Raw genomic sequence first — 13,792 nt, forward strand, 5'->3', positions numbered from 1 at the left:
GCGATTTCCTCTGCCAAAGGGGTGGTCCGAAGAGGGTATCCCTCTGAAGTCCCCGGTACTCCATATATGGCCAATCTACGTGGGCTTCTATTTTTATGTGTGAATTCTTCCTTCTCTCCCCTCTTTTTATTTCTCAGAACATCCTGCCAGGGGTCTGGGTGTGTTAATCTGTTTATTCTCCCCCTCCTCCCTCCCCTCTCCCACGTCGGAGCAGCCAAACACGAGGAAATCCATGGTTAAGGACATGTAACTGATCATTTGAGGGACACGTTCAAAAATGAGAGAGAGAAATCAAAAACAAAGCCTGGACAAGTACATGAACATACACACAACACAGTGAGCACATCCCACTGCTGCTGAGGAAGGAAACGGTAACTCAGTTCGAGGAAAGTGCCTGGCTTATTTATCATTAATTAATTAAAATATTCATTCCGAGCGTACCTAATTTGGAGCAAACGGAGCTGTCTCCAGTGTGATTTCTAATGGGGAGGAGATCCTTTCATTTCATACAAAACTGTGTATGTTTGTAAAAATTATCTCTTAATGGGGATCTTAATGAACATTGGGGATTGCAGTTGAAGCTCGATGCTCTCTTTTGTAACCTCAGCCATCCTTTCCCTTTCACCCCACAAGCCTTGGCTTTCATTTATGGAGCCATCCAGACCAGGAGATGATGCCTCCCTGTTCCCTGTCTGAGCCTCTCCCACGAGCAGTGAGCGAGCCCTGGCTGGGTTAACTCTGACACTTGTGCGTGCAGGCTTTTCTGAACAGTCTGCAGATAGCAGAGTCAAAACATCAGTTCCACATCAGGATGATTCCATCCTCATCCTCTCTTCTTGCCCCCACTCTTGCCAAGGCGAGGAAGACCCGAAGAGAGGGAAGGCTTTGCAGCTGTATTTTGCAGCGCGTTCATCCTGTGTTATGGTTGTATGGGCGTGGGGGAGGGACGGGGAGGGGAGGGAGGCGCGGGGGAGAAGGAGAGAGAATTGCGGGTGATTCCTCCTCCCCTGCTCTGTAGTTCCCCACAGAAAAACGTGACTGTAGATCGTGCTTTGTGAGTCTCACCCTCTTCCTACGAAAATATGTCCTTCAGTCTCTTTTGAAAGGAAGCAGTCAAAAGTTTGCTAAATATACGAGAAGGAATTCTCAGTCGAGAGGGGCTTCCTGCTGCATTAGAGTATCTAATGAGCTGTGCGCACAGAAACCGCAGGGAAGGAGAGAACCTGTCATGTTCCCGGGCTGTAAACACAGCCTGAGATTAACACTGTGCAGACACCCCCTCCAGGTGAGGGATCTGGAGCAGCAGCCTGATTGGGAAATGCATTTAGCGTCAGGAACGGCAGTTTGGGAAAACAAAGCTTTGCAGGCTGGCTCCCGCAGGGGTTAACCGTGCCCAGCACCCGGGTGAGGTGTGCACTGCGGATGGCAAGAGGAATCCCAGAGCGAGCCCTGCTCTGGAATCCAGGCTGCCCAACTTCCTGGCACACACGGAAAGTTAAAAAGGAATTCTCAGCCAGACAGCTCGGCTGATAGGTGCTCCAGAAACAAGTATGATTTTCGAGACAGCAATACTAGTACTTATTAATAATTCATATTAACGGTAGATAAGGGAAGGAAAAGAGAGATTATAAACTGTTGTTTTGGCTAAGCCACCAGCACTGCAAAATGCTGGCTGGGTTTGGATTCAGCCCAATAATGCCTCGGAGAAGAATTTCAGTCCATTGGATACCAGCAGGGATGAATTTGGCTCTGTGCATCAAAAGTCAGGGATGAAAATGCAGTGAAGGCAAAATAAAATGCAGCATAACTTGGGGAAAGAGATGTAAGGAATGGTAAAAGGAAGAGAAAGCAGAGGGAGTGGGAGGAGGATAAGAGGTAGTTTTCCAGTGAGAAAGCTGGGTTCAATTTAAGATTCATTTTCCAGCTTTGCTGCAGCAGAAATCACTGAGTTTAATAAAAAAACAAGGGGCAGAATCATGAAATAGATCACAAACATTGTCCAATAAGCTTAGAAGGAGCAGCCACCTTTCGTTCTGGAAACGAGGGAGGAAGGGATGGACCCTGTGCTGTTCAGGAATGTGGCTGCCTCTATCCTGGGAGATGCAGAGGGGGGCAGGCTTTTGCACCGCAGCGCCGGGATTTCTGTCGCAATAAGTGCCACTGAGCAATTCTAACTGATGCTTTAGCATCTTCTAAGGATAATCTGAAAAAAACCCAAAAAAAACAAAAAACAAAACAAAAAAAAACAAAAAGAAAAAGCACATGGGGAGTTTATTGACTCTATCTGGTACTATTTGAACAGTCATTTCACACTGTGTACAGGGGATATGTGAGAAGGGAAGCCTATAAATGAAGTAGGAGGAGAGAGAAAACCGGAATTTTGTCTAAGAATGATTCAGCTCCTTCTTAATTATTCAGGCAAATATTCAGCAGGCTTAACAAGCAGTACCTGTGGGCACAGCCCATGAATAATGAGGCAGGAGCATGCTCTCCTGCATGACAGCAGCAGGATGTGTGCTCCCATGTTACTGGCCAGGAGCTGGAGAAGGGCAGGACAGGCAGAGCCTGCAGTGGGTTAAGGGGGCAAAGAACAGCCCCTGCTTTGTCCATGGTTTGAGAGCTGTGGGCAGTGGGAGCTTCCTGGCTGCTCACAGCATCACCTCCAGCCTCCAGCTCACACCCCAGTGTGCTGCAAAGCTGGGCTGTGAGGCAGCCAAGTGAGGGGAACACCAAAATGCTGACACTGCCACCAGATCCTGGATGTTATTTCCTGGGCTGTCTTAGAGGCAGTTGTAACACAGACACTGCCTTGATTCTCTCCACTTTCCTCAGACATTTCCTTTTTTTCCTTTTACTCCTTTTTCAGCAGAGAGGGAAATATTTATCCAAATGCTGCTCATCCTGGCCTCAAGTATGTGGCTGGGAAAGAAACTGAACTAAGCATAGAGCAAACAAGAGAGAGAAAATGTACCTGCTTTGGCACTGAATGTTTCCAGCCTCTCCAATTTCTGCCTGCTCCCAGGCTGAGGTGCTGAGGCATACCCCAGTCTGCAATGAGAACAGTCTGAGGATGGAGCCCTTTATGCAGAACTCCTAATTGCCTTCTGTCATTCACTGCTCTTTATGTAACTCTGAATTTTGACCATCAACAGCACTTGCATCTCTGTGCCCCAGGCTGCTTCTGATTAAATTTGAGGGAATGGCTGGGCCTAATTTTCCCCTGCATGCTCAGGATCTCTAGATACACAGTCAGGCTGTGGGCTTTTTTGAGGAGCTGTCTGTGATCGGGTGCTCCAGTTTAGGCCAAGCCAAGATTTCTCTGAGGCTTATGTTCAAAAATAGAGAGATTTAAAATACAATTGTAACATAAACCCTTGGAGATGAGTCCCATCTCCAAGGGTTTATGATTTCCTGATCCCGCTTTTAGATGTGCAGAGCCAGATCCCCAAAGGTCCCCGATTCCTGACTAGTTGCTTAAAGAGCAACCAGGGCTTAAATATTTGGTGAGTCAGGGTTCCACTGCTGCCCCCCAGCTCCACCTGCCTTGGCTGGGCCCTTCTCTCAGCTGTGCTATAAATGTGTCATTTCCTGCAATGCCAGACTTCAGCATCTATTATCCTCTATGCAAAGGAGAAGGGTTGTCATGTGCTCTGGAGGTAGGACTGGTCTGAGGCCTCCAGAAAACTTGCCAATGGGAATTTTAGGCCCAGCTCAGCTTTCATGAGAGGAAAGCTCTGCCCAAGAAAGTCACAAAGGTATTGGACACAGAGGAAGGAGGACTACAGCCATTTAATCTATATTATACAGAGGAAAGAAGACATAGAAACAGCTTTCTGTATGTTCCTATGACATAGACAGCAGATAAGGATTAAACTCCAATTTTTAATTTAAAACAATCCTGATTTAGTAAAATAAACTATAATTGGATTTTAATTCTCCTTCTGTGCATGTGCCCTGAATTTGGGAACCATTTCAAAACCCTGCCTGAAAGCTGAATTAAGAAAGGACAGAGGTCCCACAAAGCAGGGCACAGGCTTAACTGAGAGATGTGAGGTGCTGTGTGGTGCTGCAGTCCCGTTTCTTTGGCCGACTTTTCTGTGAGCACAAAAACACAGTAGCAAGACACCAGTATATTAGCACACAATGTCATTTTCTTGCACTTCCCCATATGATTTTAGCCATATACTCTGACAACTAATACTTAGGTGAGTGCAGATTAAAGTCCTGGTTTAATCCACACTTTTAACAAGGTTATGCTTTTGGGGGCTATTGCTTGTTTACAGGAAACACAGCTATTTAAAACTGGGACTTTTGGAACTGAGAAGTGCAATTCTCTTTGTGTGCAGGCTTTGAAACCAGTGGAGCTGTGATGAGTTCAACAAGCTGAATTGTGATTTTTAATAATCCACCCAGATATGAGGGTATGGCTGGTCCTTCCTTTATGGTTATAATTGCCAACTGCACAATGCACGTGCTTGTTACACTGTTTATTGAATCATTTTTGAATGCTGTGAAGTGGTGCACGAGTACTAACTTCATTCCACTTGTGCCTGATTACACTGAGTGAGGTAAACGGGATTTAAGAAAGGAAATAGAAACCTCACTAATCTTGAAGCAAAATACAAAAATGTACAGCAAACCAGAAGGCCCCATTTCCCCCCAGATACTGCTTTCTGTCCATAGGACAGACAGCCCTGAGGGGGGCTACAGAGGTGTTGGTTCAGGGCCACCAGCTGTCCCAGCTGATGGTGAAAGCCACAGCACTGAGGCTCTCCTGAAGATGTGGCCCTCAGTGAGGGCTAGAGCTGCCTGTCACACCGTGCAGGCAGGGTGCCACCTCTGGGCTGCTTGACAAGGAGAAACACAGCCCAGTCCACTCCCCTGGCCTCCTGCTGTGTCTCCCAGCCTCACCTGAGGCAGCCTCAGCCAGTGCAAAGCACCTGAGTCCTTTTTACCTTAATCGTTTGCACCTGGCCCTGATTTGCAAGGAGGTTGCTGAGGCTCCACCTCTCCCTTGCACCGGTAAAAAGGCTGGGCAGAGGCAGCTGCTCTTTTGGTAGGAAACTTCTTGGGCACAAGCTTTAACCCTGAAAATGAGTTTGTAGCTCCAACAGGAGATGTAAGCACCAAGTTTTTCCCCCTCCCTTGCTGTTTCCTCTCCTTAGAGTGTGTGGGAAGGTGTTGACTGTTAGTAGGTCTAGTTCCTGCTCTTCCTTTAAACTGGGTCATCACAATTTACCCTCCTACCTGCTGTGAGGATATGGGGTGTTTTTCCTTCTCTACCCTTTGATATTATCCTTCTGCAACTCTCCCTCTCCTCCCCTTCTTTCCCTTCCCCCTGTTTCCTCCTCACTCTAAACAGGAGGAAAGTGGGTCACTTCATAATTGCTCTTCTCTATTTCAGAGAAACCCAGAGGCACAAAATGGAACAAACAGGTGAGTGTCACTAATTCAGGGGAGCTTTAAAGATATTTTCCTTTTAGATTCTCCTGGGCTTGCTTCACCTGCTCCTTTCCCTTTGCTTCCAAACTCCTGAGGTAACAACTAGTGCTGCTTTCTGGTTGTGTAGCTAAAATTCAAGTTGAGACTGGGTGACTTGGGATGCTGGAAGTAAGCATTTTGGGCTTTTTGCTCTCCCTTTTATATGTTTCTTTACTTCAATGGAATGAAAAAAAATCATGAAGGGGATGAATTTTACTTAAATATGCCAAGGAGGGAGTGATTCAGTGTTGATGCAATACTTTGCAATAACCTTGGGCATCCATAGGAGCGATTCAGAAAAAAAGGCTTCCTCACTCACTAAGTCTTTATCTGTGAGCTGCTTGCCACATAACAGGATTTCAGATCATCCTCAGTCAGACAAAGCACGAGAGGTGCAGTCCAATAAGCATACACTTTTTTTTTTTAATGTAGGTGCAATCCTGAAGATTCCTTTGCCCCCAAGGCCTGGTTTTGTCAGGGCTATTATCTGCTGCTTTCAGTGAAACACTTCATGTGAAGTGGGGTCCTTCTCTGAGGAGAGAGCTGCAGTCTGCTCCCAGACTCCAGGGTTAGGAGGCTCAGCAGCTGAGGCCTTTTATAGACAGGCACAACATTTTGTCTTTGGTTTGGTTTGAGCTGCAGGGTTCACAGGTCCTAGGGCTGCACTGCTCACCCTCAGCTTTTACACAGCATAGTTAATTAACATGGAGCATGTCAGACTAGCAGGCTTGCTGCTCCTTACAGAGCCCATGAGTGTTACTGTCCATCACAAGATTGTCTTCATGTATCTCTGAAATGGGAGTAAAAACTGCCCTGCTAACTTCCCAAGCATTATTTCAATTTCCCTTCCTAGTGTTCTGCAGTTCATCTATATATATTTTTTTTTAATTGATGAACTTGCTGAAAATTACAAGTGAGGGGAACAAATCTGTCAAGAACTCCCAAGCTTCTGAATACTGAGCATTGTTTTTCTTCCTTAACTTACAAATGTTCAAAATATTTTGAGAAACCAGTGCTGGTCTGAAGAAAAGTCTACTTCTCTCAGCCTAATTCTTGCCCTTGGTGTTTTTAAGCTGTTTTAAGGAGGGTTCTTTGACCTGCCTCTTTCTAAAATATGTGCAATTATGGGCTTCCTTGAGTAATTAGTGAGCCTTGTTCTCACATGAGGTATGTGCATAATACAAGCTGAATCTGAGCTGTCAGTTTACTGCTGAATCCCCACTTTTCACGCAAGTACCAAACACTGGAGTGTGACAGCCCCTGACCACCTGCAGGGCTGTGAAGCCTGCTCCTGGTGTGGCAGGGGCTGCTGTGGGTCAGGCCTGGCTGTGCTGCCATGCTGAGGAGCTGCTTGCATGTTACCTTACCCAGGTGTGCTCTTGCAGTGTAAGAAAATGAGAGGGAAGGACTGGAGAGTGTGGAGACCTGATCCAAAATTTCCTGTGGGTTTTAACACAGGTCTGCAGACAGCTTTGGGCTGAGGGATGATATGGATTCCTGTTGGATCACTTATAAATAGTTCCCTAGAGATTCTCCCTTGTGCAGCAGAAATCCTCATTATTTGAAGACTGTCTGAGCAACCCACCCACCAGTCAGACTGCAGCTCTTACTCTTGCCAAAAAAAGAGACCCTTTATGAAGAGGAGTCCCTCAGAGGCAGCCCAGAGCACAGCTGAGCACCCCCAGGTGAGGGTGAAACCTCCCCTGGGACCTCTGTGAAGGCCCTTACAGCCCTCAGTAGGCTCAGCTGCCTCTGCAGATCCTATCAGCGCCCACAGCACTGGGCCCCAGAGCAGGCCTGTGGCATTTCTGTCTCTGACTCTTCAAAAATACTTTAGAAAGATGTCCAGAGACTTGGTCTTACCCATAATCTGCCAGCACCTTTGCAAGGTGAAGGGATGGAGTTAAAGGATGATTAGAGAAATAATAATCTATTTTAATTGTTTATTATCTTGTTATTTTAGTGTGGCTGCTACAGCTGAAACAATGTCATGTTCCTCATGACCAGGATGATCCAGATAACAGGGAGATGAAAATAGTCCTTTGCCTCTGGCATTGTTTTTGCTGTTATGGTCTCAAGGGATGCTGGGGATGGCTCTGCTGGGAGCTGGGCTGTTGGCTTGGCTGAGCAGAGGAGATGGGGGCTCCTGGTGTCCTTCTGTGCAGGCAGTGTGAGCCTTGCTGGAAGCACAGGCACAAGGGAAATGGAGCTGACGTTCCCTCTGTGGTAGCTTCTGTCCCACCCAGCCTGGATCCCTGGTTTGCTATTTGACTCCCCAGGGAAGTGATCAGTGCACCAAGGCTGCCAGAGTTCAAGGAGCCTTTGGACAGCACCCCCAGGCACAGGGTGGCATTCTTGGGCACGTCCTGTGGGGAGCCAGGAGCTGGGCTTTGATCTTTGGGGGTCCCTCCTAGCCCAGAACACCCCGTGGTTCTGTGATTTGGTTTGAACGTCCCCGTGCTCCTGTGAGTCACCTGGCACATGGCCTGATGGCTCACTGGGTGATGCTCTCTGTGTCAGCACTGGAGCCTCTCTGCAGAAGGAGCCCTTTGGCTGATCTGACTCTCTGCACAAAAAGCCCAGAATTGATCATGCTAAGGCAGAAATAGCTTTGTGCTGGAGCCAAGGTCCTTTCAAGGTAGGAGTCCTTCCTCTGGGTGGCTTTAGCAGCACTGAGCTTGTTGATGACCTCAGTACTTGAATTCATTGGGAGTCCAGCCCCAAATACGTGGTACTCAAGGAAATTAAAAATAATCCCTTTGGAGCACATATTTGCTTTCTAGCTTTCAGCTACTTGAAAGCTGTGCTTCCAGCACTTACACCTCCAGCCACAGCTGGTAGAAAATGGACCAAAGATTGTTGCAGTACAGAGCTTGGCAGAGAAGGAGCTGCCCTGCTGGTGTCGGGGGAGTTGGATCATATGCTGCCTCCTAAGCTTTGGAGGCTCCTCCCAGGAATTTTCCATTTTTTCCCTGCTCCCCACACATGTGCCTCTGACAGGAGCCAGAATGTGGCCCTGCATGGATAGGGCAGCATTGCTGTGCCCTCTTGTGTTGCTGCAGGGGCTATCCAGAACTTCCAGCTGTTACTGCTGTATTATATAGATGATTATTCATAACACAGCCTTATTCACACTGAAAGCGGGAGAAACTTCTGGGTGTGATAAAGGTACTGGAACTTTTCTCTTTCAATCGATCTGCTTGGTGACATTGATTGGTTTTGCTGGGGGAAGGGCCAAGGCTCTGCACAATTTGTGGGTTTTACCTTCCCCCATAAACAGATGATAATGCAGCACAGGCTGAAGGGGGAGCAGCCTGCATGAATTAATAGCTGGCATGACATTTCCTTGTGGAAATATAGTTTACCTGCGTGAAGAGTCAGCCCTGGCTCTGTTTTCTTCCTCCATGTAGAGCTTGGGATGCTGCCATCCTATGCACCAGTCCCACTGCTTATTTGGCAATAAGCAAGTGAGGCCTTGCCTTGATACTGGGTATGAATCCACAGCAGGGAGGAATTCTCCCACACACTGCCAGGGAACAGATTTATTGCCACATATCCACACACGGTGCCGAATGCACCTAAGTCTCTTTTAATGTTCTATTTTAATTGCTTGTCTCAGCCAGCTGAGGATAAATCAGTCTTAAATTCACAGTGAGCATTTGGGGGTAGGGATCGAATGAGATTTTATTGATATTATTGCAAAAGGTCTTTTCTGGGTAAATGAATTCTGTCCTTTTGGTTGTATTAAAGATCTCTCAGAAGCAATCTGCCAGCATCCCTCTCTGCACACTGAGCAATCACTGTGCAGGCTGCTGCATCCCCAGGCAGCACAATACTGTGTGCTGGCTGGAGCCCTCAGCTCCACCTGCCTGCACTGGAAATCAGACTGCAGGGAAGGACTTGTGCTACAAGCCTCTTGTTTGCTCTTTGCTTTTGGTTTTTTTCCTTTAAACCTATTCTGTAGAGCTAAACTGTAGTTTTGCAGTGCTTGTGGGACAGCATCTGGGCAGTAACAAAAACCATGGTGTGGAACAGTTCTCCCTCTCTTTCAATGCAGGAGCAGTTGGCAGGCCATAATCTGAATCTTAGCATTACAGTTCGGCTACTAAGTTTTATAAGTTCCTTTTTAAAAAACATTCTGTAGAAATCCTTTTTTTTTTTTTTCCTGGTATATAGCCTTTTCCAGGAAGGGCTTTTGGGAGCAGTGGGTGCATCATAGTTTGAATATAACCCTGTCAATTATAAATTAACCTGACAGAAGTGCCTAAAGCAAGGCTAATCCCATCTTCTCTAGTGCTATATAACGTATACAATGATGAAGATACTTATGCCTCAATGAGTTTGTGGTCTAAAATAGGCAAGACTGGCAAAAGGCAGTAGAAAATAGCCATTTCTAGTCTCTGCTTTCAGTAATGTTTCCCCTGTATGCTGACAACTCCAAGATTGTGCAAGGTAATGGTTATGATTAATCCAAGAGACCTGGAAGGTATTTAAATTTAAACTGATATGCTTCAGATCGTAATTCAGACTCTCTCTGAGGAAGAAATTATTGATTTTGATCTTGATTTTTTTTTTCTCTTTTGCTTGAGACAGTCTTGTAGCTGCCTAACTGGGGAGATGATAGGGAGATAAAGCAGTGTGTGTCTCCTCATTCCAGGTCCTGCTTGGCATCTGGGGCAGGGCTGCCACCAGTGTGGTGTGGATAGGTGTCCTGTGAGGGGCACAGGTGGCAGAACAGTGCAGCCACTGCTTTGCTAGGTGGCCTTGCAGACACCAGCCAGGACCTGGGCAGCAGCTCCTTGGGCCAGTGAGTATCAGCAGCTTAATGCAGCTGAGGGAAAGGAAGGGAGGACAGTATCCAAGCTAGGCAGGATTGTTTGTAGGAAAAACCCATGCTAACCAAGGCATGAGCTTCATTCACAGTTCTCAAAGCAATCTGCAAGAACCTGGTTTGGCAGGACAAACTGTCATTCACTTATGTAACATTGTTTTCCCCCTAATCTTAGAATATTTTTCATTGTTAGGCCTGGCAATGAGCCTGTTTAGGTGCTGAGTAGTTAAACAATGTAAATGGACCCCTGAATTCTCAGTGGTTCCCGAGGCCAGAAAAGTACAAGCTGTTCCTGATGGCTCCCTTCCTGGGGCAGTGAAACAGGTCAGGCTCCACACTGCCTCCATTCTCTGTGGAAACTGCAGGGCAATGGGAGCAATGAGGGAAGGAGGTTCCAGTTCTGCTGCAATTAGCTTTGCAGGTAAATCTCTCTACACGTGGATTACCTTTTGTCATCTGAGAAATGTGATTAGATTTCTCTCTTGAGATCTTAAGCCTTTGTTTTCATCATTCTGCATCTTGGCTGGAAGATGAAATTCCTGATCATCGTGTGCAGTTGAAATTCAGAACTCTGGTTTGGGGAATCCACCTGTGTACGGCCAAGTTTCCAATTTTGTGCTCTCAGGACTCCTGGTTATGATTCAGTGGACACAGCAATTATTTTGTCTTTAATTTTTAAAAAGTCTGAGCTGGGATCTTAGTTCAATTTCTATTTTGTGCAGCAAAAGATGAGAGCTCTTGACATACCCCAAGATATTAAGAAATGTAAAAAAGGTGGAGATCAGAAGCATATCATAAAAAGTGAAATGTGCAAATTTTGGGTGGGGATGTGGCAGTATCCTCTTGTCTTTCTGAGTAGGAAGCTGGATGTTCACATCAGGTTGTTTTTCTACAGGAGAGTACTGGGGTCTGGGAGAGAGCAGGCAAAACATGATCAGTTTTGTCTGCATAGCCTTCATTAGAAGTCAGGCAAAAACAAAGAAAAGAATCTTGATATCGTGGAATCGTCAGATTTAGAGAAAAGCCAGCAGTGATGCATCCATGGAGGGGAGGAGTCTGGGGAAAGCAGTGTACTTGGGTGTTACTCCTCAAAGGTGCAGCCAGAGATGGGGCAGAACAAATAGCTTTACATTAAAAAATAGGCAAAACCCACTGCTTTGTTCCCTAGAGGAAGGCAGTAACGTGTGAGGGGCCATGTTTTCCATCTGGACTCACTACTTTGCTTTTATGGCAACCTGAGATTAGGTCCTCACCTTCCACCAGTACAATGAACCTTTGAGACAGAAAAATCAGTGAGGAGAAGAATTCTCTGAGCTGCCTTATCAGACAGCAAAGGGCCAGGGACTGTCCTGCTTGGGCAGAGGTTGCCATTTCCTCCATGCAAAGGAGAATTTGTACAGCAATGGTCTCATCTTGCCTCAGCAGGGGGCTGGAGAGGTTCAAAGGATGTGTTTGTGCTGAGTTATGGCTGTTCCTCTCCTGTGAGACACAGTATGGTTAAAAGGCAAAACATTGCATATTCTGCTACTTGTGGGTACTGCTGTTGTCTTTGTGTGTCATTTCCATGCAGGCTTTGAAGCCTGGTGTTTGCCAGGGCTCGTGGCACATGTCCTACAATGCTCCAGGGAAAAGTGTGAGACACAGCAGTGGTGCTTATGGGAGCACAGGTTGCTCGGTGGCAGCTTTGCTGCTTTCAGGTGGTGTTTTGCTCTTCCATGAGTCAGCTGGGAACATTATATTGAATATACCTTGAAGCCTGCCTCGGGGGGCTGACTGAGGCATGAGACACAAGGGTGCTCTAATGAGAAATGATATAAACACTAGATAATGGGATAAAAATCCCAGGTGGAAGTGAGCTAAAAATTGTAACTTGCCCTATTATCTTCACTCCCAAGCATGATTTATTTGATGGAAGAAGTCCAAGTGTGTTACATTTGCCATTCTTGGAGCATGTGAGCCAAGACTGATTTGTTGACTTGTGTAAAGGGAAGGGACTGAGTTCGGTGTAACTGGTGCTGTAGCAGCATGGCCTCACCAGCAGCAAAGCTTAGGTCAGGAGAAATAGGACTGTGTGTACAACAAGGCCCTGCTGTCCCCATGCTTTTCAGAAAAACAAGTTCTTTTCAGAAGCCTAGTGAAAATAAATAGTGAAAGGGGTACTGAGATCAAGAAAAAATAATCTGTCCTGGCATTTCATCTAGGGATACTTGAAATATTGCAAGAATCTGGAATCCACTGGGGAAATGAGCCTGAAATGACGGGGCTATGCAGGAGCTGTTCTGAGAGCTGGAGGAAGACACAGAGTTAAAAATAAAACAAAGCAAGGGAAGATGCTGCAGTAACTTAGCCCACTCTGTATTGCTTTTGTATAGGTGTGGGGGAGAAGGCAGGCAGCAGCTGGCTGCTTCAGAAAGCCTACTTTTATTAAGTCAAATTTCCAAAAGCCAATCCAGTCAATATGGGGTGTAAAACCCTTAAGATCTCTTCTTCTGATGGTGGAGCCTGTATTTTTCATCCTTCTCTTCCCTTGCACCTCCTGCCACAACAGGAAACAACCCAAGTGACTCTTCCTCCAGCATTGCTTTTCTGGGGACCTCCATGGTTCCCAGGGTACACAACATGGGAGAAACTAATTAGAGATCTGACCCTGAATGAATTGTTAATTGCAGTTTCCAAGCCAGTGTGAAGGGAACTGATCTTATTATTGGCAGTTACTAACTGGTATTGGCACAGAATCACTCTTAAGTGTACTCTCTGGGGAAAACCCATCACAACAGCACCTATTTCTGTGCCCTCTGTTCTTGGCAGTTTTCTGTTGGCTCACGTTTGTCTCTGAGGTGCTCTTGGTGTACCTAACAGAGGTGTCTGTGTTCCCTGGGCTCCAGCAGAGCAGCCCACATGGATTACTCCAGTTGCAGAGCCCCTGGAAGCAGCATGGTCTAAACAAACCCATTGCTTTACTCTCTCTCAAGGGAAGAGAAGCTCTTTAGTCCTTCAGTTGGTGTTTCAAGGCACAGAGTACTGAGGAGGGATGGGATACAGACAGACTGCCTAGGAAAGGAATGACCACCTTCCTGAGGGAGGCATGTGCTCTTGGATTCTTTGTCATTGCAACCCTCTTGCTGAAGCAGATCTTAGCCTCTAGGCCAGACCAAATCAGTCTGGAGAGCCAGCAGAGTGACAGTATGGATGTTTGACACCTGTCTCCTTCAGACAAGAGTGATAAATCTGCAGCTTCATCTGGGCCTGAGGCAACCAAATCCCAGGCATGGTGGGCCAGTGAGGCTGAGCTTTCCCTCCATCCTGGAGCCTTAAATCTTTGGGATATTCCTGGGTCTGGGTTGGTAGAGGATCTCAGAAAGGTGGTCTGTGTATGTGACTGCTGTCTCCTGAAGTTACCCACATTCTGAGGATCTGACTCTCCTGCAGGGAGCAGAGTGCCAAAGGCTGCTCTCATAGTAAATTCCTCAAGTGTCTACA

The 13,792-nt window shown here is 46.5% G+C and overlaps 1 protein-coding gene across 1 annotated transcript in view; it reads left to right on the top strand.

Annotated features, from left to right (window-relative positions):
- The first annotated feature begins 8,503 nt into the window (after window positions 1-8,503).
- The window catches only part of PAK5 (p21 (RAC1) activated kinase 5), a 211,099-nt gene continuing 205,810 nt past the window's right edge, over window positions 8,504-13,792 (top strand). The window contains exon 1 of the mRNA XM_071438319.1: window positions 8,504-8,649. Within this exon, the coding sequence (XP_071294420.1) occupies window positions 8,586-8,649 (64 nt within the window). The 5' untranslated portion in view covers window positions 8,504-8,585. The remainder of the gene's footprint in view (window positions 8,650-13,792) is intronic.

This window comes from Agelaius tricolor, unplaced genomic scaffold (assembly GCF_023055355.1).
Source record: "Agelaius tricolor isolate 1412-34295 unplaced genomic scaffold, bAgeTri1.0.p SCAF_1, whole genome shotgun sequence".
NCBI classification, from domain to species: Eukaryota; Metazoa; Chordata; class Aves; order Passeriformes; family Icteridae; genus Agelaius; species Agelaius tricolor.